Here is a 25,827-nt window from a genome sequence, read left to right as displayed (position 1 = left end):
TTGGCTCTATGTCAAAAATATATCTAGAATTTAGCCACTTCTCCACACCTCCACTGCTACCACCTTCATTAAAGCCATCTTCTCTTACTTGGATGGCTGGAAAGCCTCCTAATTGGTCCCCCTGCTTCCACCCTGCCCCTCATAGTCCATTGTCAGCATAGCAATAGCGTTCCTTTGAAGACCTAAACAGATCATACCTCTTCTATGCTCAAAACCCTGCAATGGCTCTCCACCTCTCATAATCAAAGTCAGCATCCTTCAATGGCACACAAAACCCTATGTCATCTGTGTTTACAACCATCCCTGTTCCTGGTCATCTAAGACCCCTCCAACTATTTGTCCCTTTAGAAACTCTGCCCCAGTTACCCTGACGTTCTTACTGCTCCTCACTCTATATATTATGTAATTTACTTATATATTATGTTTATTGATATACCTCCCTCTAGCCTGTTAGCATGTAAGTAGAATATGTGCTTTACAAGGGCAGGAGTCTTTCTTCTACCTAAGATGTCTTTTAAGAGACTAGCCAGTATGAGGCACAAAATAGTTGCTCAAATAAAAATTGCTTAATAAATGAATTTTGAGTCTCTTAGCAAACTATGAAGAGCCCAGCCATATGACTGGATTTGTTTTGCTAAGAATCATACTATATTTTTTCTCTTAATAAATAGTCTGGGCCATTTGTTCATCCATTAATCATCCACTCATTGTAAATTGGAGCAACTATAATGTGCTTTGCAAGAGTATTAAAGACAGAAGTATAAGGCTGAGGCTTTGTTTTCAGATGGGGACAAAGAGACAAGAAACCATATGAAACCAATTCAGTATGTTAACTGCCTTTATAGAGGGAAGCTCTGGGCCTAACAGGACCACTGAAGAAAGGCATGTAACTGGCCAGGACTGGAGAGGCAGGGGCCAGCAGGAGGGGCTTTCCAGAAGACATACCCCTTGGGCTAAGTTTTTAAATAGTTAAGGAAAGAAGGTTGGCAGAGGAAGAAGGGAGGAAGAGCCATTCTAAGCAGAGGACACAGCTTGTTAGGGCACAGCCAGTATATAGAAGCAAGAAGCCATGGAGAACCTTGGGCAGCTCAGTGTGACTACAGTTCTGGGATTCAGGGGTATGTGGAGGTAGCAAGGTCTTCTTTCACTCATACTGTATGATTTGATTTAATCCTGAACTTAAGGGGTAGCCATTAAAGTTGCCTTTCAGGTTTGCATTTTAGAAATATCTGGTAGCATGTAGAGTGGTAAAAAGGGGCCTTGAGAAAGACTAAATAAGTATGGAATGTTAATTCAGAGTTAGAAACCTAGGATAAATCAGTAAGATAAAGAGCTCCAAGAATTGTTAACACTTGACTCAAAGCAATCTGATGATTATCATCATTATTATTATTTGCTATATTTTCGTAAGATTCAAAGAGAAAAGGAAAGCTTCTTGAAGAAATTCTTATACATCCTGATTCAACTCCAAATCCCAAATGAAGTGCAATAAAGAGTAAACAAATCTTCACAAAGAAAACCATCAATGTTACTCTTTACTCAACAGGGAGTTCACACTGATAGTTGAAGAAAGGGCTCACCTCTAGAAAAATACCTGATCCAACAACCATGGCCTCCCCACTCCCATTCCCTCCCGAATAGCTCATAGTTTTTCTTTCCAAAAGATACCAACACTCAATAGCTACTTGTCACTCTGGAGTTCCGGTGATCCTCCTGGCAGTGCAACAGTAGAACAGTTCTTTGTCGTTAAAGCAACGGGGAGGGATTGCCTGAATCACAGGAATGGTTACCTCAACCAAGCATTTTACTTTCTGAGGACACAGAAAATCTTTCTCAATTGTCTTCTTTCACAACACGACTTGGTAACCAAGCACTAGATGTGAGTTTGGTTTGGAAGATCACTGTAGGCAGTTGGAAAAGTACCAGAACTATCCTTGGCATTGATACAAAACTGAACTTTTGCGGATAAATAAAAGCAATAGGTTATTTGTTTCCTAGTTTCAGTCACACTGCCTTAGAATTTAATGAGTGATTTTCACATCTCCCAAAGTATTTATTCCAGAAGTTCAAAAAGGAGAAATAGGTATCAGGCACAAAGAGAGCTTAGGTATGAGAACAATACCTATTTCTCTTTTAGGATAGAACTTGGAATTTGGAAAGGGGATGAAAAATCAAAGCATAAAACATTTGCACCAATGGTATCTATATATGACGGGGGTGGGGGGAGCTGTGATCTACAAAGTCCAACCTACCTAAGAAAATCAAGGTGGTGAAAATGAGAGGAAATCTACCCTGGGAAGAAAGCTAAATATGCTTCCAAGCACACAGAGCAAGGCTTATAAAGATCAGGTATGTGTGTGTGTGCATGGAATGTATACATACATCCGGTTCTACACACACAGGACTCAAATAATTGATATTATCTGGCCAAACACTATTATAAAATTACTTTCACAAACAAGCCACATATAGAAATTAAAGGTCACTTGTGATTTTTAAATATTTATTGAATTTCTAAAAATGGTGTTGACCAGTTGGAACAAATTGTGGTTTTCAATGGTTTGTTTCAAAATGTCTAACATACGGACATGACACTGTGAAATTTGGAGGCTAAGCACCAATTTTAAAATGTCTTCAAAAGAAAGTTTTTCTTTCTGGATACCTTCACTCAACAGTGAAGTGATTTTTTCTATCAAGTTAAAAAAATTATATATAATGAAGTATCTCAGGAATTGCTCGATTGTTCTGAATTTAAATCTCTACTCCCTGGGGAGAGTTTCTTACAGAGAAAGAAGGAAGGCTTGTTGTTATTTAAGTAATAAAAGATTTTGGATCTTTTCTTTTTTTCCCAAGACACTTCTTTTTGATACATTTTTAACTTCATTGTTTTTTTCTTTTGTGGGATGGGCAGGGTCAAAATGATCTTGGTTTTGTTTCCCTAGGAAAGATAATCTAAGGACAACCAAGAATACTGTATAATTCAAATATAACAAAGCATATATATTTTTTAAAGAGAAAACAATAAATAATCTAAAATGTGTGGTTTGGGGATTTCTTATTTAAAACAGCAAATCAGTTAAGAGATATGTACACCATAATTTCCTTCTATACCAATTTAATTTTTTTAACCTATTACTAAAGGAAACAATCCTCCTGACAGCTTCCTCTAAAATAATGCCTAAAGCCATCATTTTTAATAAGTATATTTGATTCAAAATATAAGTGGCAGCACTAGCTAAAAATAGACTTTTTCTCAAATAAGGAAAAAAGTCTGTTGTTCATAAAGGAAAAACTTAAAGGCCCTAAATTTAAAAGGGAAAAGAACTAGAAAGCAATAGAGATTTGAGAAAATGCAATTGGTTTTCTTACCTGGTAAATGGGAATAATGATAGCACCTACCTCCGCAGGCTGTAATGAGGATTAAATAAACTCATACACACAAAGCACTGACAATTGTATCTAGCCCCATATTGAGTTCTCAATGAATATTAGTGCTAATTATTATTAGCATTGGCAATGGCTTGTGTTATTAGGCCATCTCTTGTTTTCCCACTGGGGAAGGCAAACGGTCTTGAAGGCATCAAAATCCTGTGAAAATCTTGGCTGCCAAGCAATGACAGCCTATTTCACAGAGAGAGCACTGAAAAGACTGCTCAAGATTTCTTAGATCCAGAACCAGAGAGTGGTAATTACAGAGTGATCAGTTGCTGACCTGTAAAATGATGAGAAACTTATTAGGGCAATCACCTAAAACAGAAAGATAAGGCTTGTTCTGCATTTTCAGAGCTGCACTTGAATTCAATGGTGGAAGTTATAGGGGGTAATGTCTGCTCAGTGTAAGACTCTCCAACATGGAAAACAATCGAGCTCACCTCAGCACTCAACCAAAAGGACAGGCTGCCTTGAAGGGTAGAGTATACTGAGTGTGAAAGTAAGGGTTTCATCAGTCAAGGATGAGATGCCTTAGCAAGTCCATGGTGATCAACAATGACAACCACCACTCGCAGTCCAATGATAATGACAGCCGACACCTCTAATGAAACTGTCCAGTATTGCTGTAAGGACTTCACATATACTGACCTGCTTAATCCTTGCCACAGCCACCTGGTTCCACACACAGTCTGAGTTCTTAACCACTACAATAATGCTATGTTCCAGTTTAAGAATCCTGAGCAAGTTATTTAACCTCTTTGTGCCTCCATTTATTCATTTATAAAATGGGGATAATAATAGCACTTATCTCAGATGGTAGTGATAAAGATGAAATGAAATGACACATTTATTTAGTACCTAGAACAATGCCAGATACATAGCAAGTACTTTATATACGTAAGTTTTAATAGAAGGGTCATTTCATCTCTTAAGAAAATGTTTTGCTTGGATGGCAAGTTAGGGAAGCCATAAAGAACTGTCTTGGCTACAGCTGCTCACTGACTCAAAAAATTTTTTTAATCAACTAAGTAGAGTGCTGATTTAACAAAATTAGCCATGAAAAATATGGGCAAAACTGCTAAAGCAAGAGTTTCAGTGAAATCACATTCTCTGTATACTTTGTCATGGCTGACTGGAAGACCTTGAAAAATGTGGCCTGGCCCATCACCCACTGCTGACTTCTCTTACCAGCCTCAAGGCCTTGGCCAATCATTCAACTACATTTTCTGCACAGTCCTTAATTACTTCGCACACTGGACTTTACCTACTATCAACGTAACCAATTCCTAAACCTAGGTCAATCCAATCCAGTTCTTTCGCACCTGCCATCCTACTGAAACCTGGCATCCATTGTGGCCTAATAAACCTAACTCACTCTCAAAATCACACCTTTACAGATTTCCATTGAGGCAATGTTAAATCTTTATTTCACTCAAGCCTCCAAACTGACTTCTGCCCTGCCTTCAATTTTCCTAGCCTTCTCAATAATTGGGGAATAGAAGCAATCAGGTACAGATCTTTCTACTTTTCATATTCCTTCCTCCACACCCCTAAACTCCTGATATAGGAAACCGATTCAACATTTTCTTAGCCTTTTCACTGTCCTTCCTGTTTCAAAGGGAAAAAAAGAAAAGCTTCCTGACCTCCTCTCCCCAGTGCCGACTCCTTTTATTCTTGGATGCCACCCAGGAAATGTAGGTTACAGCATCTTCTTTGGTTTGTTCTTGCAACTGTTCTTATCTCCCACCTCTCTTGGATCTTCAGACTTTTCCTACTTATCCATAAATATGTCTATAGGATAAAATATTCTCAATCCTATTTTCCTCTGAGTCCTACTTTGATGGGTATGTAACTGGCCTGAGCTAATAAATGTGAACCACTAGAAGCTTAACTTGATACAGGTTACTCTTGATTATAATCACTTTTTAAAGTATGCTTACAAGTTCTGACATCCAGCAGCCACAAGTTTTGCGATCATTGTTTTTCAACTTACACTGTGTTTTTAACAAACATTAAAAGGAAAATATACTGCAGAGGTTTGTCATATACGACAAATGGTACTTTAAATGTTGGTATGTGCTTTGGGACTTCCAGCACAAACTTTATAGACTAGTAATATAGTATTAGTAATACTAATATCTTTAAATTTTGTCTTTTGAAAGATAATTCTTACATGAGCTTAGTCCTTACATTCTACTGTACAATCGACTTATGAACAATATGATAATGTAAATTGTCTATAAAAACTCTTGGAGCCTCACGGGATTTAAAAGTTACCACCCATATAGAAAAATAAGCTCACAGAAGCAAAGATTTCACTAGTCTTCTCGGAAAAGGATCTGGCAAAGGGACCTAAAATAGGAGAGAATGTGCTGTATTTAACAAGAAGCAAGCAAGCCAGTGAGGGTGAGGCACAGAAAACAAGGGAGTCGGGGAGGGAGAGACAAGGGCCAGATCCCATAGGGCTTCCTAGGACAGGAATAATATATTTTGGTATACCATAAGAACAGAAGCAAATGAAAAGCTATAAGCTGGGAGAGGGAAGGATCAGATTTTCAATTTTAAAAGGATTACTCTGTTGTATGGAGAATAAGTGGGTAGCCGACCACAGTGTGATGGGCACAACTGGGAATTAGGAGGCTACTTCAGAAGCCTAAGAGGGAAATGATGGCAGCTGGATCAGGGTGGCAGTAGAGATGAAAATGAGTAGATAGATTCTGGAAGATAAAATCAGTAAGACTGGGTGAATGATTAGCTACAGGGGAAAGAAAGGAAGAGAGATGTCAATGACACATTGGTTTCCTGAATTTATATACATATATACATGGGAATGCAAAGTAAAACATCTTGTTACAATATATACCAAATTAGTAACAGATATTACCCATGAGAATGAATTTTACATAGTAAAAGGCAGACTTTCACTTTTCACTGTATAGATATCTGCATTATTTGAATATTTTTATAACCAGCACGTATACATTATTTCATAGTTAAATTTACATGCAATAAAAAAAGCATTTGCTTGGATGAAAAGGATAGGAATGGCATTTTAGGAAGAAGGAACAATCTACTCAAACATACAAACACAAGACAGTACATGGCATATTTAAAGAGTATCAAGTAGCCTAGCATTTGCAGAGGAGGAAGAATGTCTATTAAGATAGAATGAGCAGAGGATTAACACAGTTTTAGAGTATGGCCAGTTCATGAAGGACTTTATTATACATTAAGCTAAAGAAAGTATTCCCTGTATTGTAAAAAAATGGGGAAAGCACATAAAGTTCTTACGCAGAAGGGTGAAAACAATGAAGTTTACATTTTAGAAAGATCACATTAAAGGCAATATGAAGACTGGGCCAAAAGGAGGGGAAGAAAATAGACTGGGAGATCACTTAGGCTGGATAACTCAGGGTCAACAGAGACACAGATTTGAGATTCTTTTCAGAAGTAGACAGGACTTAGTGATTAAGTTGGATGTGACAGATAGGGAAAGGGGAAAATCAAAGATGCTTCCCCTGGTTTCTGGTTGAGAAAATTAGATAGTGATGACATCAATTTAGGTAATTCAGGAACAGGTTCGATGAGAAGATAATTAATTATGTTTTGGAGATACTGAGGTGAAGTACCTCTGGAAGCAGTAAGTTGCATATACAGGTTTGAATTTGAGGAATAAGGAAAGAACTGGAGTACACGAACACTATTGCTCAGAATAGAGAATTTTAAGCCTATGGACACAATTTTACCCTTGATATAATTTCACTGAATTCTTGAGGCAACTGTTAAAGTTGACCAGTTCCATTTATTCTCATAGTTATAAAAATTCCACATAAGGTTAAAGTCTCTGTAGGCAAAAACTTAAAAAAGTAGACCGGAGCTTTTGTCTTGGTCTTGATTTCAGTCTTTTGTATTTTTCCCCTTCCCCTTTTGTCTGCCATTCTTCTGTCTATCCATAGCTATCAATCTACTTAGTAAAGGAAGATGTAAGAGGCATAATAAGGAAGCATAATATAAAAAAACAGTTATTAAATATTTTCGTATTTTGTCTTAGTTGTAAAAGGCAAAGAACATTTTACAATTCTACCTTTAACAAAATCAAAGTTAAATAATGATTTACCTATGTGACTCTCCACTGATTTTCTCTTGCAAGTCATTGACCCTTAATTAGTTGACATCCCCAAGGCAGTCAACTCCAGCTATAGCTTTAACCACAGAGGTTCCTGAAATAATTACACAGTCCTGTTGCTGCTTGCTGTCAGAAATCCAAGTCACACTGTACCTTTGTTTAACTGATGATGCCCTAGTTTGGTGGGAGGTGGAGAGGAAGGACCTGTTGGCAAGGAAACAGTTACTTCCTTCCTGAGCCAGGGAAAACCAGGAAGGTGACAGATGAGCACAGCAGAAAAGCAGCCAAAAGCTGCTCTGGCTCCTCATTGGCAAGGATTCTCACTGAGGCACGAATGGATTTTAAAGCATATCAATGACTGAGAGAGTTTTATCTGCCTGGTGTTCTGCCGAAGTTCAACAAGGCTTCCCACACATTTTATACATTTGAAAAACTTTTAAGTTTGCAGTGGTACAAAGAACCTGGCCTCAGCCTATGTATAGTGGGCTAAGACTGCAAGGCACTGTCCCATTTCACTTTAGGATTATACCCAAGAGAATGCACTTTCTGGTTAAAAAATTTTTTCTTTTTTAAATTTTCTGTATAGTAGCTATATACTTATTAGAGTGTAAGTACAACTATTAGAACTATTACAATTTCATTAAAAATGTTTTTCTTAAATGTTTACTTCTATATATTTAATTTTAAAAGATTTGTTGCAAACATTTATATTTTGTTCTGTCATTCCCCCTCCCATCCACTTCTGTACCCAGAAATTTAAATATCCAAGGATTCCTGGGTAAAACATACAACCACTGGATTGATATAACTAACATTTTAAAAAATAGCTGTAAATAGGCAAGTCATTGTTCTTCATCAAATAAAATTAGGAATCACTGAAAATAACTAAAAATTAGTGTGGGTATGAAGTATGGAATTTTAAAACACCAGTTTACTATGCTGATAAATTCAACATTTGTATCTGCATCAGAACTTAATAATCCCATAAATAAATAGAGCTCTCAATTATTTAAAAAAATCAAGGGTTAACATATGTATTTAGACATATTAGCAGCATAAAGATGTATGCTTCAACACACTTATTGGAAAAACGTCTGAAAATATTACTACACTGAATTCAAGGACATCCGCACAAACCTGACATAAAAGTTCTCTAAAACAAAACATTTCAGGAAATTCCAAAAAAGGAAAAGGGTCATATAGGAAATAGCCTCAAATTAATCGACAAAGTTCAGTGCCTGTTCCAACTGATTTCTCTCCATTGCAAAAAAAAAAAAAAAATACCGAGTCTCAGGATGGGTGGGTGAAATCACTTAGATGAAAGTTCATCTACTGGAATAAAAGGAGAGGCCACTTGGGCAGGCGACACAGGAGAGTCGGTGGTAGTACTGACTTTCGCTGGTGAGTTACAGGAAGATCCGGCACTGCTGCTGTTTCCATCAAGGGTATCAGAAGATACACACACACCAGGATCTGACAGCTGTGCAACATCAGAAGAAAGCATGTTGGTGATGCCCTGGAAAAATCTCTTTGGCTGATACTCAGTTTCCATTTCACATTTTCTTTTCAGTGGTCCGAGAACACTTGGTCTAATGCAATTGATGGGACTCTGGCTTCTCCGGGTAGTAAATCGGGTCGTTGGGCTTGGAATAGGGCTTGGAGGCAATCCATTGCTACTCACAAAACTTTGTAAGGATGGCGAAAAACACTGCTTCCCAATTCCCCGGGTGGGTGATGGTGCTGGTGACACCGGAATGAAATCGATGCGCTTCGGGGAGGCGGATTTCTCCACATCGTTGTCACTCAAGCTGAAACTTTCCTCCCAGGAGTGGCTTATCTGCATTGCGTTCTGCACCTCGCGCTCGTGGACCGTCTCTCTGTTGATCAAGTCCATCCCCTCCTCCTGTTTGATCTGGTGCAATCGGCTACTGTGCATGCGGACGGGGGAGGCCGGTAGCAGCAAGCCGTGGCGGTTCGGGAACGTTGTGCTGTTCCGCCTGGCGCTCGGCGCCTCGGCCTGGAACACCGGCGAAGTGTCACTGAGGCCGTGGATCAGGGGGGCGCTGTTAGACCTCCTGAGGCCCCCGCCGCCGCCCTCCGCCGGGCTCCCACCCGTACCCGGAGGCAGCTCCAAGTCTAGCTCCATCTTCTCCTGGGCCATGTCGGGGGCAGGGAGGCGGGGGCGGTGCTCAGAGACCGAGAACTCCCATTCCCTGCAGCCCAGGGTCAGGGCCGCCGCCGCCGCCAATCTGTCAGCGGAGTTGTCTCTTTGCGCATGCGTACCCCTTTGCGCAGGCGCCCTGAGATCTCTCTCTTCGCGGCGCCTGCCTAACGCATAATAGCTGCGCCGCTCCGCTAGAGGGAGGGGCGAGGAGTGGTTGAGTGGCTGGTCTGTAGGTTCCTTCCGCAAATAGCTATTGAGCGCAAGCTCACGTTAATGAGGTTGCCATAATCAGGAATGTATATTTATAAAGAGTTCTGAAAGTGAGGCCCACGGTGAAATGGGGCCGTATGATGGAGAGTGAGGCTTGGCCTAACCAGGGAGGGCTTCCCCGAGGAGGAGACAATCAACTAAAATGCAAAGCGGCAAAGTGGGTACGTGTAGAACTGTCCAGAAGGCGGGAATCTAGGGCTACCAGCCAGGTAGCAGGCGGGGTGCAGTGTGTGGCCTGGGGTGGATAGTGAGGGCTGGCGAGATGTGAGGTGATGGACAAGGGCAGTGTCTGGTCTTTATCCTGAGAACAATGAAAACTGAAGGTTTTCAAGCTTGGGTTTACAAGCGACTGAAAAACATATTGGCTGCAGTCTGGAGAATAGATTATTGGAAGATTAGAACCTACAAGTAAAAGAACAGAGGAGGAAATCCTCTAAACCACAGAGGGTAGTAATTTGCACTAAATTGGTGCTATGAGAGGAGGTGGAAAAATGGTAAGTTTGAGAACTAGTTGAGGGAAAATACCAACCTGAAATTGTTATCATTATTTACAGTCGTATTTCCAGCTCAAGCATTTATGTTCAATAATGTTCATTCAGTATGACGGATTAAATGAAGGTTCCCCCCCTTCCAAAGTAAAACCACAATACTTGGCTCAGGTAATACAATCTTTGATATCTCAAAAAACAGGTTTGAATTTATTCATGTAGTCAAGTTTCTTCAGCATACCTACTATGTGCCAGGCATTGTGCTAGGAAATGATACTTAATATGAGGACATTCAATTTCTACTGGGGGGAAATGAAATAAATAAGCAAGCTATTTTCAGAGAGCTGAAGCCTTAGGAAAAAATAAAATGGGTGGTGTGAAAGAGCACTGCCAACAGAAGGGAGGGACAATTAGCGCTGAGATCTAAATGACAACAGCAAGTCATGTTGATATCTGGGGATGAATATTCCAAGCACAAATGATAGTTAAGTGTTAAGGCCCAAGGCAGACGTGAGTTTAGTGAGGTAGCAGGAAAAGAAGAGGCTGAAGCATAAGGAGATTGGTATGGGGGGCTGGGGGTGGGAGCGTAGAGGGAGGGAAAGGGATCTGGATCTCATTCTAGGTATAATGAAAAGCCACCGGGAAGTTTTAAGCAGGAAACAGATACTATTTAGTTTAGGTTTTAAAATATCACTTTGGCTCTGTGGAAAGCAGGCTGAAAGAGTGCAAGGGTGGAGGCATAAAGACAGATTAGGAACCCCTGACAACAGTACAGACAAGACTATTGGCTAAGGTTGTAACAGTGGGAAGTAGAATCAGTAGGATTTACAGATGGTTAGATTTAGGTGGTGACAGAAATAGATCACTGAAAGGCAACTCATGGGCTTTTTACATAAACTGGGTAGATGGTAGTATCATTTACTTAGATAAGGAAGGAGTGCATTTAGAAGAAGAAATGAGCAGTTCTATTGTGGTTGATTTGAGTTGAAGGTGGCTATTAGAGTCCATTTGGCTATTTAAAATGAAAGAAAACTGTGATTTTTGTTCATCCCCCTCTTTTTGCAGTTGAAGAACGTAAGAGTCAGAGAAGCTGAGTGACATAATTCAGCATCACACAGCTTGTTTCGTTGTGGGAACCAGTACTAGAATTCAGGTGTCTAGGTTCCTACCCCATGTCTCCTTCTACTGTATCTCAGACTGCTTTTGATTTGAAATCCTTGTAAAATATAGGTCCTTATGATAAAATAATGTTGATTATTCATGCCTATATATAGAAACTGATTTAAGCTTTCCAAGTGCTAGGCACTATTCAAAGTGCTTCACATATAGAACCTCATTTACTCCTCACACCAAGCCTGTGAGGTAGGCATTACTGTTTCACCTTGCAGGAGAAACTGAGATGTGAGATTAAGGAATATCCCCAGGATGGCAGGAAGTCACAGGACCTGGGCTCCCTGACTCCAGAGCCTGGATACAAATGTTGCCTCCTGCAAGTGCAATGATGACATTTTGTGGGAGAAACCACTTACAAATTGCTAGCAGCTTTGTGAAGGCCACAGTGTTTGAGACAGGATTTGAAAACAGGCATGATTTTAATAGAGAGATGTCATTTTACATAGAAGTGGCAGCATGATAATAGTGAATTGGCCAACACATGAAGTATATGGAGAAGAATAGTAATGGGGAAAAAGTTGGACATGGAAGTTGGAATGAGAGAATTGGAGCTGTAAATGCTAGGCAGAAGTACTTGTATTTAACATGTGAGGCACCAGAGATCCATTGAAGGTTTTTGACAAGAGGAATGACACAATAACAGCTGTACTTTAGGACCAGCCAGGCAGATCAGGGATGGAGTGAGGTGGAAAAATAGGAAGTGGAAAAAAACTAACATTTTCTGAATTGTTACTACCTGCCAGGCACTTTAAAAACTCCATTGTCCCATTTAATTGTCACTGCAATCCTATAAACTAAATACTGTTAGGCTCATTTTACACAGTGACAATTGAGGTTCAAAGGGCCCTATATAGCTATGTGGAAGAACAAAGACTTCAACCAATCTGAATCAAGGTTTCTCAAAACCTATATTCTTTATGCTGCATTTCCCATGCATTAGAGAAGGAGAATCTGATGGTTAACTCTGAAAGGGAAGTCTAAACTAAACTTGGGAATGACAGGAAGGAAAAAGACATGGATTTGAGAGATAGCAAAGTAACAACAGAACCTGACTGGCAGATGTACAGAGGATGAAGAGAGGAGTCACAGATGACTGAAGTTTAACATGAGCAGCTGAAAAAATGGTACCAGATTATCAAATAAAAACAGGGAAGAGAGGAAGAAGAGCTTCCAGAAGAAAATTAGTATTAAACAGAAAAAGTCTTCAACTACAGAATTAAGTTTATAATATCCATAGCACATTGCTGATTTACATAAATTACTACTACTTTATTACTACTCATAATAAAGTGTATTTTAGGTGGCTCAAATGTGCCTACCATGCCAGAATTGTTCATCTGTGTCTGGATAAACACAATTATTATCTTTACTAATAAAACACAGACATAGTGATAGGTCTACAAAATCAAACATCTATGTCATTTGGTTCTTGCCTGAGCACACCTATTAGAGATCTTCACTAGTTCTTTGTCTCAACAGTTAATTTTTCACCCAGTGTTCAATGTAGTCCTTAAAAAAAGATTTAGGAGTCACTTCTTTGTTTAAAACCCTCCAGTAGATTCCCAGTAGAGAAAAAACTGAGGTCATTATAATGTTCTATAGTGCCCTATCTGATCTGGGTGCTTGCTGTTCCTCTGACCCCACCTCCAACTATTCTCATGCTCACTGCCTGCCCTCCAATATGTTATGGATATTATAAAGTTAATTTAGAGGTCTTCTTACTGTCCTGCAACCCATCAGCATACTCCCCCCTCAGTTAGCTTACTTTTCTTCTACTGGATGTCTGCACTGACCTAGCCCTTCAGGTCTCTGCACAGATGTCATTGACTAAGAGGCTTTCCCTGCTCTTTCCTTATAAAAAGCAACAGCAACACCAAGCCTACACTCACTCCCATACATCTTACCCTTTTTTTTATTCTCTAGAGCACCAAATACCATATATGTATGTATAGTGTTCTTACCTCTTATGCTTGAGAAGGTCAGTTCCAACAGAGCAAGGCTTTTGCTTTGTTCCTTGCTGTATGCCTAGTATCTACAACAGGGCCAAGTACATAGCACCAGTAAGTAGTTGTTGAATATCTGGGTGAATGAATAAGAGGACTAGTGTAGCTTTGTCCAAAAGTTAAAAAACTCTATTTGAAAATCAAGCCTAACAGGCTTTTCTAGACTGATTTTGAGTATTCCATATTGTGACCATATTTTTTTGAAATATTGAGAACATTATTATTAGTTATAGTGCCTTCCAGCCCTCACAGATAGAATACTTGAATTAACCATTATGAGAACAAAAAACTGAAGCTCCAAGTTTCCATTCCTTTCCAATCATATGCTGGCACATGATAGAATTAAAATGCTCAGTGCTGAATATTCTAAGCAGTCTTTAATACAGTTAGTCACTGTTTCCTCTCAAAGGAATAAAGGATAAATGAAAGCAAATAGCAGCCATAAAATGCAATTCAGCCTCTTGCAAATGAATAATGCCAGAGGCAGAATCTCAGGAGATTGTCCCTGAGTCAATTCATCCTTCTGGTTTCACTTTGGGTATGAATTAAATACCACTCTGAGACAGGTGATATTCTTGTCCCCTCCTAAATTATAAAATCAGACATCAATAGATGAACTTTACTGTGATAGTATACTTTTTAATCTAATAGCTTCCTTTTAATTCCTGGGGACAGTTTTTCACTGTTAAGCCCCCAAAACATATGGCAAGGCAAATATCCACCTCTGACTCCATACTGAATGTGAAATAAGAATGTATGTACACACATAATTTGAGAGCGACAAGCAAACATCTCCACATCCCACATTAATGAGCATCACCAACTCAGAAAAAAGACTGCAGAGGAAAACTACTTTCAAAGTCTAGAAACTGGCGTGTTAATTGGTACAAACACTCAGGAAAAACATTTGGCATTATCTACCAAAACAAAATATATGTATGCTCTGTGACTGAGCAACTCCACTGGGTATGTATCTTCAACTTCAATATAATAATAATAATATATATATAATATATATTTGGTCATTCAGATAACTAAAATATATTTCTGAGATATATTTGGTCTTCACCCACAGTTCCTGAAAACACTTCAGAGCCATAAAGGTTAAATGGATATCTTGTTATTAATGAAGGTGACTTTTGGATCTCCCCCAGCATGGGGGCCTGGGGCTGGTTGCCAAGAAGACCAACTATATGAATAGTGGGTTGGAACATTCATTTCCCCCACCCCCACTCCCTCCCCACCACAACCTCCAAGGAGGACTGATGGTTGGGTCAGCCAATGGTCAGTGACTTAGTCAAGTCATGACTTTGTAATGAAGCCTCTATAAAAACCCAAAAGAAAGATTTTGGGCCCCTTTTTCCTCTTTTTTTCTGAGAGCTCCCACACTTGGGTAACCAGAATGCTTTCACATGCCACTGAGCCAGGCCCCAGGCGTCAGGCACCATGAGGACAGAAACTCCTTTGTTTGGGACCTCACCCTATGTATCTCTTCCTTTGGCTGTTGCTTCATATCCTTTATTCATATCCTAAATGTCCATAAACAGATAAAGGATACACTTTAATACACGGATAAACACATCTTCCCCTGAATTCTGTGAGCTGCTCTAGCAAATTAATCGAACCTAGGGAGTTGTTGGGATGTCCAATCTGTAGCCAATTGGTCAGAAGCACAGGCAACAGCCAGGGCTTGCAATTGGTATTTGAATTGGGGAGGTGGGGGAAGTCTTGTAGGACAAAACCCTAACCTGTATAGTCTGATGCTATCTTGGGTCATGTCAGAATTGCTTGGCATTGTGAGGGGGTTCAACCCCCATGTTGGAAACAGGGGCCAGCAAGCCTATAGAATACACAAGAGAAAAGTATGCTATTATTTGTTAAAAGGCATGTGCATGAATGTTTCTTGCATTATTATTTGTAATAGCTCCAAAATGGAAACAACCCAAATATCCATAAACAGTTGAATGGGTAAATGAAGTATACAATGGAATTCTTTACTCAACAACATGTATGAGTTACAGTATAACAATGAATAAATCAAACACAAAAGAGAACATACTCTATGACTCCATGTTCATGATGTTCAAGAATAGCCAAAAATCAACTGATAATAGTAGAAATCAAAATATTGGTTACCCCTGGTTGGGCACAAGGAAATGTTCCAAATCCTGATCTGGATGCAGCTGTAAATGCATGTAAAAATTTATTAAAGTAAATGCTTGAAACTTATATACTTCACTGTATATGAAGTTAGACCTCAAAATATTACTGATATAGAGAAGAATGGGAACTTGGAATGTAAATGGAGGACAAAATAGAAGAATGTACCTCAATTGGAAGGAAGATAATTTTGTTCAAATAATAACCATTAGTCTAACTCTAAACTGGAATGCTAAGCTTCCAAATCTCTCTGATACACAACAGTTAGCAGTGGAAGAAGAGCTAGCTGGCCTTAACAGAAGAAAGAATAGAGAAAGAAACATGCACACACACACACACCCCTAAAGGGACCTTTCAATGGGGCTTTAAACATCAATAGACTCCACCAGCCTCATATCAACACTGGATACTTGCCTAAAGCCAGCTGTGGATCACCAGCGACCAGGATCTCCTTGGTCCTGTTCCCACAGTGCCCTCAAAGTTAGTTACCTCTAAGATTACATGAAAGAGGAAATGAAGCGCATTTTATAGCCTTTCACTTTCTCAACTGCATTCATTGTGTATTCTGTTCAAAGTCACCTCTGTCCTCCTAGCATAACTCATGAAAGGGAAGAGAGTTAAAATAACATTAAAGGAACTCAGCAGGGGCTATTATTACACATGGGAAGAATGAACATTTTGTTTAAGGACACTATTTTGACCACAAGGCCAGTCACTGTACAATTACTGTGAGTCCACTAAATGCAGAAGCTGTCTGTAGTATTTACCATAGTAAATACCCATGATATTTAAGGTTAATCTAATCCTGAAACCCAGCAAGGATTAGAAAACCAAAGCAGAAGTTTACTAACAGGCTTCTGACCCCTCTCACTTTTCATTTTTGATAACAGTTAAAAGCCATCACACCACTTACAGGGAGCCACACCCATCATTTCGAGGAAGTGAAAAGGTAGAAAGAGGCCTCAAAGGCACTGACAGAAGCAGCTCACAGCCTAGGCCCTCAGCAAAGTTCAAGTCACAAATTATGTGAACTGCAGTTACTTTGTTCAATTTTTTCAAGGGAGGGTATCAGGGAAGATATTAAAAATATTCATCTAGTCCCCACTACTGCCTTAAGTCACTCAAAAAGAGTAGAAAAATGAGCTGGCATCATTTATTTCTCACTGATTTTATACATTTTAGGCAGTGTGCATTTTTTGGTGCCTTCTCTTTGGCATCAAACTTCTAGGCCATAAACCAAAGTTATGATTGATATCCCCTTCTCTGGCTCTATCCTTCTCCCTGCCTATCTGCTGTTTCCCTTGAAGGATTAATCCACCTGGCAAGAAGGAAAACAGATCTGATGGCTTTATGGATAATGTATAAAGTTAACTTTAACACATGCAAAGCTGCAAATCTAGTTAGAATTATATACTTGGGCCTTCCAGTTGGGTGTTTGGGAGACATCTATAAGGATTAATTTATCAGTATACAGCAGGACTATAACAAAAATGTACCAAACCAAGAGTCAGAGTGTCATAGTTCCAGCACTGTGACCTTGGACAAGTTTCTCAACCTGTCTGGGCTTCACTTTTCTCATTTATGAAGTAGAAACACACCTCTACAAAGATCAAATGATATGATGTCCTTAATAGACCTTACAAATATTAAAGGCCCTATAAGAACAGGTTTCTATTAAAACACTCAGTGCCATGATCACTAAATGATCTTTTCCACTTTCTCTCTACTATCCCCAATGGTCTCCCTTTGTTTTCTCACTTTCAGTTTGATACTATGGAAGAATCTCTTCATCTTTTCCCTGGGACCATAGTAATTTTTAGAGACATGTATTTCCTGTAGTCTATAAAGTACATTTTGAAAGGTTCATATGCAGTGAGGTAGTTTCTAACGAGAAAAAAAACAACATTTCTAAGAACTTTATACTCTGAGTCTGAGAAGAGATGGCCCCCACAGGGGTAAGAGGCCATCAGTAACTAAAAACGTGACTGGATCAGTGAATACCATTCCCTGCAGCCAGCCATTTGTTAATCCCCAACAGCAGCAGATACCCTTCTGGTTGCACTGAACTTTTCAATTAGGACTAATCTCAGAGGCTTATTCTTATTTTTTCATTTTAAACCCTGTTTTGACTTACTGCTGTCATGCTACAGTCCATCCTGGCATATACTAAACCACACAGGGACACGCATTTGGCTATGCCTGACAAACAAGTGAACCAGCCTCTTTCAGAGAAAATAAGAAGAGTAAAGGCAGAGAGACTGGAAAAATGTTTAAGGAATTGCAATAGTTACCATTCCTCAAGAATGGTCTCCCTCTCCATGTAGGTGACGTCTGTGGGATGTTTTGGGAAGTAGGTCCAATGTGCCAAAAAGGTTTGAAGCTGCCATCCCAGACCTAAAGATTTATAAACTACATGCTTTAGAGAACTTTTTTGGCTTTAGAAAGTGACTGCTGCATGGCCAAGGGTCAGCTAACCTCTAAGGTACTTGAAGATAGCAAGGTTTATCACTGAGAAAGAGGGCAGTTGCAGACTTGTTCTTCTCTTTCCATCTACTTGAAGTGAACTATGACAAGTGTACACAATGAGAGTATTAAGGGCAGGAGAGATCGAATTCCTCCTATCTTTCAAGAGCTAATTTTTAAACTGAACACAACTGTGGTTTAGTATCCATATGCCTTTTTCACCTGCAGCTCAATCTGCTGGTAGGAAATGAAGTTTTACCACCCCTGGAGTTTAGCCATCTTAAAGTTTCCACTTCGTAGGAAGTGGTACAGATATTTTCTCTTTGCTCTCCTTTTGAAAACTGAAAGTCTAAGATAGTGGACTTCTTCAGCCCTTATAACTAAGGCATTTTTCACCAATATTTTCATCGTTATCATCATCACACGAAAGTAGCCTCCATTCACTGAGGGCACGTGTGCCAGGTGCCCTTCTAAGTTCTACATATTAACTTTCTAATAGAAAGAGTTTTAACTTTCTAATCCCTACACCACCTCTAACATCATTATCATCACTTTATAGATGAGGAAAAGGAGTCACAGAGAGGTTAGCTAAGTTGCTGGAGGTGTGTTGGAGTCTGGGGGTTGCTGTTGAGGTCTTGGGGCAACATGAAGAGCAAAGGAGGAGGCAGGAGTTATCATGGAGGGTGCCTAAAAGAAGCCACTTTATTTTACATAAAGCTGTACTTTTTCTACATAAAGCTGTACTTTTTATACTGCTACAGTGCTAATTCATGGTTACATAAATATTGAAGGTGTCTGGCCTTCAAGGCCCTTATCTAGCTCCTTACTTATGGGTACAACATGCTGTGTTTTCAAGGTTTTTCAAGGCCAGACATATCTGGGGTGAAGCAGTGGACAGCTGTCCTTATAGAACAGTAGGGAAAGTTGGTGGGGGGTGCCTTCCCTACAAGGTGACATGCCAGTTAAGGAGCAGAGGAATTGCAGCTCGGGGGCAGGCTCTTAATCAGCAGCCCTACTGCCTTTCAAGAACTACACTTGGATTCCTCAGTGGCCATGTTCCTGGTGCTCCAGGTTATCTCTGAAGAATGTTGGTGGATTTGACACATACAGGATAACCATTCTGCTTAGAAGAAAGACAGATGAGGGGTCCATGTCACTGCATGGGCTTAAGATACCAGCAAGGTTACAAAATTAAGCAATGAGTAAATGCCCTATTTGCCCCAAAGCAGTCATAAAAACTAATGCAAAGGATTAGAATCACAGAATGTCAGATCTGAAAGGGGCTTTAGAATTCACCCACACTAACTTTTATCAGCAAGGAAACTGAGGTTCAGATAAAGCCGATGATTTCTTCAAGGTCAAAATAGCATCAATGACAGTCAGGATGCTTTATTGAATTTGGGGGGACTGCATTGTTCTGTTTGTTTGCTGGCTTCTCCTTTCACTTTAGACTCTTTCTCTGAACAACTGTATCCACTTCCAAGGTTTTAACTATGACTAATATGCTGATGCTTCCCAAGTATATATCCCTAGACAGGCCTGACCTATCTCTAGACTGTAATATAGAATTACCTACTAGACATTTCCACAGTATGTTCCACGGTCCTTCAAACTTGTCATGGCCAAATTAACTTCTCACTGCCCCAAACCTTCTACTCTTGAGAATGAATTAACACAAGAATCGCTCTGGATAACCAAGACAAAACTCAATTTATTCTAGATCACTCCTCTTCTTCATGTCTGTCATCACTAAATCTCTAGTTTTACCTGCTCAGCATAGGACATTCTTCTCTTCCTTTCCACCTCTATTTCTTTAGTGTTCTGTCTCTGTCCCCACATCCCTTCCCCACCCCAACTACTGCAGTAACTTCAGTCAAGTCTTGCACATGTTAGGATGGCTCCAAACCCACACAGTGTGCATAAATGCTGCCAGAGTGAGTTTTCTGAAATGATCTCATCAAGATATACCTCCTTCCTCTTGCTAAAATTCTTTCGTTGATGCTCACTGTATAGCATGAAGGCAGGCAGGCAGGCAGGATACAGAGGAAAACCGACTGAAAAGCAGCAGGCAGGAAGGAGGGAGAGCGGAAGGGCTAACCCTAGTATCTCCCCAGATTTCTCTAGAGCTTTATTCCTTTTATGTGAGAAGTGTTACAATACAGTATTTTAGAACTCTGGCTCTGAAGTCAGAGAACCTGGGTTTAAATCTTGCCTGGAACTAATGCATGTATGACCCTGGGGTTCAAGTCACTTAGCCTCAAAGAGACTCAGTTTCCTCATCTGAAAAATTAGGATTATTAGTCCCTCAAACGATCTCTGTAGACATTAACTGAGGCAACATGCATGAAGCTCTTAGAACACAGCCAGACATGAGATTTCCTAAAACAGACCCTGGAACCAAAACCAGTACATCTTACTGAACTAGATTGTGTCTCACTTCTCTTTCCTGGGCACCAATCAGCCAACCAGAGAGTCATCCAATATTTATCGAGTGCCAAAACTATAAGCAGTTCAATTTGAAGATTGAGCAAATACTGGTAACAAAGCTTCTCTGCTAGAACCCTGAGATTTCAAATTCCTTCATGCCGCAAAACACATACTCAAAATCTGTTATGAGTAAGGCTTTGTAGAGGGTATTATAAAGATGAAACAGATGCCAGGGAAGTTGAGAGTCCAGGAAGGAGGTAAGCTGCACATTATTAACTATAATACAGGCTATATCTTGTGTCCTCAGCCTTTAGTGAGCATCAGGATCATCTGTGGAATTTTAAAAACCAAATGCAACAGAGCTCCAATATAGAGATTCCCACTCAATAGGCCTGGGGCAGGGTATTGGCATTTTTATTAAAAAAAAAAAATTCTCCAAGTAAATCTAAGTACTTCAAAAGTTGGAAATCACTGGGGTAAAAAGCATCTCCACTATTCATATGTACATTCAAGTACTAAGAGATTAAAGGTGGGGAGGCTGCCTCCAGCTGAGGGAAGAGCAAGGTCACTGAAGAATCCTTGATAAAAGCTCCCCAAGAGCTTTCATTTTAACCTGCCTGAGAGTTTGTTTTTCTGTTATCTGTAGGCATAGGTATTTCTTATTCTCTATTAATAGATATTAATAAATATCTATTAATATTTTCAATTATAATATATATTAATGTCAATTAATATTTTCCATTATTCCTGTTTTGATCCAAGGAGGTCAGAACCTCAGCAACATGGCCAAAGGCCAGGAAAGGGGGAGAACAGCACCCTTCCTGAGGAGCTGGCACGTTTTGCCAGCAGCTGGCCCTTCCCCAGAGAGGGGAGTAGCTGAAATGAAGTTGGAAGGTTTGCCAAAGGCTGGCACGTGGACAGGTGAGGTACTGCAAGAAGCAGTGATTTAAAGTGACAGTAGCACATTTCATTGCCTAAGAGTGAGCAGAAAATTTCCTGAGTTTCACACTCAAGCAAGAGTAGATCTTTCCCCTTTAAATAAACTTAGGGAAAAATAAAGAGGACTTCCAATTACACCCCCGAGTGCTGCTTGTTACACACAGGTCAAATGGGGTAGAAATACTGAAGAACAGAAGGACTGTGGGGATTTTTTCGTTTCTGGGAGATACCTGGTGATCTTGGAGGGAGGACTCCAGCAGAGGCATAGAGAGAGAAGAAAACCATCAGGTGGAAGGAGCCACCCCAGAAGTAGATGGTAAGAAACTGGAGGTAGCCAGAGAGAGCTTGGGCTTGAAAAAATTATGATGATTCAAACTGAGAAAACATTTTTCAAGTACTGACTGGGTGCTGAGTACTTTCACATAGACTGAGAGGAAGGCAAGCAATAAAATGTCATCCACAGAGGGTCATGAGAAGCTTCTTAATGACAGGATTTTCTTAAACTTGTCTTTTTCTTGTGAAGTGTCTAATGGTAAGATAAATACTGATGATACAAAAGAAAAGATAATTGAGACAAAAAGCTGTGCAGTGGATTGAGGAGATGCTGGCAACTGTAATGGGTTGTAAATATTTAGAGTCTATAAAATAACCTTTAGCTTTACATTAGTCAAATCTGGGTAAATTACCTTGTTCTTTTCCTCATAAATAATAGCCAGTTACAGTGTCAGGGTGCTGCTTATATTTAATCTGCTCCATCAATGACAACATAAAACTTCTACCTTTTTTCAGCAAAAATGAAGGGAAAATGCAATTACTACCACTGCTTCTCAAATACCAACCTGAGCCGGCAACCAGACACAATATAATCCAGGGAAAAAAGACCCACAGCATAAGTGGTAGTGACAGCCTGACCCATTTTTCTTACTTGTTTTTGTTTATGGAATATGTAAAATCTAAAGGCTTGATTAATCTTAATGATGTGTCCAAGAACACAAAGATTACCCTGAGCTAAAATGAAATCTGTGCAGGATGCAGAATTCAGAATGCACTGAGGAAGGTGTGGACAATGGGCAGGTCCCCGCAAAGATGGGCCCTCCATTTTTTAAATTTAAAAAATAACTTTTCAACTTTAAAAATGAGATGGGGGGATTAGGAGTGTATTTAATAAGAAGAAAATATTTTATGATTTGTTCAAATGCTTCTTCTATCACTTTTCCCACAGGGTGACCAGTCAGTTCCTATAGAAGCTACCTTACAATTAAAGCCTAGCAAGTGTGCCCAGTATCTCTTCAGTTATTATCAACACGAGGGATCCCAAGTACACTGCTTCCAAGGGCAGACAGACAGATGGAGTGACAGCACTGAGAGAAAGAGCACTGCCCCAGCAGACTGGAGAGCCCGCGGCCCCTGCTCAGTTCCAGCAGACTACTGCCCTGCAACAAAGGGTGTCATTCTTTGTTAGAGCTTCTAATTTTTCAAGAGAGGTTGAAAATCCAGATTTTTTAATTGTCGACTCTTGCAACTTAAAGGTGTTGTCAAAAAATAAAATAAAAAGCTAACAGTGAGTGGGTCTTGGTCAAAAGGGTATAATGGCCAGCTTAGGCTCTGAGGTATAAGCTCATGATCTCTGAAACCCCATTATTTTCTTTCTTTCCTTTACAGTCTGGGCTCTCCTTGCCCAGAACTGTCATTCCTCTTCTCCTTCTGTAGAGTCTTTGGTCATTTTTATCTATATTCCACCCGTGTCTTGGGCCTGGAGTAGGTCTCATGCATATGGATGATGGGGATGGCTTTGAAACCTCTCCTCATGGTTGAGGATAACGTACACAGCCAGTTTTTCCCTTTCTTCCCACCTCTATCCCCACCAGCCCTGTTATAATAGCCACATCTTTCTTCTCTTGTTGTTTCTAATAATTTTTCAGTTGCTTCTCTACTTTCTACGTATGCACTTCAAATATCTACAATAAGTTTACAACTTGCACTCTGATGTTTATATCTATTATTTCTCTTATCTCCTCGCTGATATTTGAGTCAGGTTTATAATTTCAGTGGAAGTGAACATTCTTATCCCACATTTGATTTAAATGAGGATTCTTATGTTTCACAAAATATGATGCAGGCATGAGGCTATATATTTAAAATAGAAGAACAAAAGTAACTAATTCTACTTATTCAAATTGTACTGTTTTAACTCTTTCTTTTTCATCAGGAATGTGTGTCATACATTTTGTTACCACAGACTGCTTTTATATAGTATTTTAAAAGTTGTTTACAGACATAATTTTGAGATAAAATACACCCATATAAAAGATATAGTTCAATGAGTTTTGACAAATGTGTAAGTCATTTAATCTCCAACATAACCAATATATTATTGAATTTTGAATTTTAGCAAAGCGCTTTTGCACCTATTAAGATGACCATACAGATTTTTCTTTTTTTGCTCTGATATGGAGACTAGCTTCTCCAATACTGAATCAAGCTCATGTTCCTGTGACGTATCCCACTTGATCATGGCATGTATTTAATGTACTGCTAGAGTCTATTTGATGGTATTTTATTGAAAGGTTTTACATCAATATTCATAAGCAAGACTGATCTGCAGCGCATGCACGAGCTTACACGTGCACATATGCTATCTTCATAAAGTTTCAGGATGAATATCATTTTGGCATCTTAAAAAAACTTGGAAGTTTGCCTTTCACTCTATGCTTAGAGACAGTCGAAATAGTATTGTGACCATTCATCCAGGTTTACATGGACAGTTCTAGTTTACACTGTCCCAATTGAAGCCCCTTTCAATAAATTATATGGTCACCCTCCTTAATAATATCAATGTCTTTGAATGTTGGAGAAATTTACTAAAGCCATCTGGGGCATGCACTTAGAGTTTAGAGAGCACCTTTTAGTAACTGTAATTTCTTCCATGGTTACTGACAGGCTCTCTCTCCTGGGAGCCATTTTGATAAAGTAAAATTTTCCAGAAATACCACCCACTTCGTCCAGCTCCACAGAATTTCACATAGCACTGCCTCACAGTATTTTTCAGTTATTTCTCCTTCTTTGTCTCTAACTTCATTGATTTTGACTTCCCAGGTAATAAAATAGTGTTAATTGCACAAAATTAAAAAAATAAAGATACATAGAAAGAAAAGGTTGAAAATTACCCATAATCTCTTTACCCAGATATAATTGTATTGACATTGTTATGTAAACATTTCAGACTTTTAGCTATGTACCTTCTTACCTACACACACACAATGTTTATTAACCTGCCTTTTCCATGTTAGATAATATGAATGTCTTTCCCTCTATTAATAAGTACAGATTTACATCTTCAATTGCAATGGCTGTGAAATTTCATCATTATAGCATGATTTTCTTAAATTCCTATAGGGGATAGGGAGATAAGTTAACTTTTGTGAACTATTTTTAACAATGCTGCATTACACTATTTAACATCTTTGCATGTTCATTCACTTACATTTGTAGGACAGATCGTTAAAAAAAGTACTAGTCAAAGGTAGATATATTTAAAAATGATTCTTTGCTTAAAAAATTTTTTTATTTCTTTTTAAAAAATCAGCAAAGGAAATCAGCAAAGAACAAAAGATTTCCTGCAATCCATTATCCACCAAGTTCTAGTGTACATTTTTTATTTTTCACCATAAATGAGACCATATTATACATACTAGCTTATAACTCACCATATTACACCATCTATTCCTTCACATTCTCTATAGTTATAAGGTAGTCATGGGTAAGAGAACCAGTTTGATTACTGACTGGCGGAAATTTGAAGTTCCCCATTTTTGCTATTATAAGCAATGCTATAATGAACACTGTTGTCTTTATGTTTTTGCCCCATTGTTCACTTGTTTCCTTAGGCTATATTCCCAGAGGTGGAGCCACTAGATCAGAGGATATGTACTTCAAGGCTTCTGATGAATACATCACCCTTGGAAAAGTCTACATCAATTGACATTCCCAACAGACTCTTGAGTGCTTGTTCTCCACACCCACCTCAACCACAGTAATACTGATCTTAGACTTAAATAAATGTTCCTTTTGCATTTTAAAAATTAATAACTGGATGTTTCTTTTTCATGTTCTTTTTGGCCCTTCACAATGTTAGCAAGTCATTTTATATGATCTATTATCCATCTATAAACAAAATAGTCA

The 25,827-nt window shown here is 39.1% G+C and overlaps 2 protein-coding genes across 5 annotated transcripts in view; both read right to left on the bottom strand.

Annotated features, from left to right (window-relative positions):
- The window catches only part of PIP5K1B (phosphatidylinositol-4-phosphate 5-kinase type 1 beta), a 360,505-nt gene that overhangs the window by 283,138 nt on the left and 51,540 nt on the right, over positions 1 to 25,827 (bottom strand). The gene's annotated exons all lie outside the window — the stretch shown is intronic.
- On the bottom strand, positions 6,227 to 9,848 carry PABIR1 (PP2A Aalpha (PPP2R1A) and B55A (PPP2R2A) interacting phosphatase regulator 1). The gene has a single exon (XM_017653651.3). It carries the CDS (start codon positions 9,717 to 9,719, stop codon positions 8,868 to 8,870), a length of 852 nt encoding a protein of 283 aa, XP_017509140.1. The 5' UTR covers positions 9,720 to 9,848; the 3' UTR covers positions 6,227 to 8,867.

This window comes from Manis javanica, chromosome 2 (assembly GCF_040802235.1).
Source record: "Manis javanica isolate MJ-LG chromosome 2, MJ_LKY, whole genome shotgun sequence".
In the NCBI taxonomy this organism is placed as follows: domain Eukaryota; kingdom Metazoa; phylum Chordata; class Mammalia; order Pholidota; family Manidae; genus Manis; species Manis javanica.
The sequence above is the reverse complement of the archived record's forward strand: the minus strand, read 5'-3'. Positions and strand labels throughout refer to the sequence as shown.

Coding starts and splice junctions, on each gene's coding strand:
- PABIR1 (XM_017653651.3), bottom strand. CDS start 9,719: ATGGCCCAGGAGAAGATGGAGCTAGACTTGGAGCTGCCTCCGGGTACG.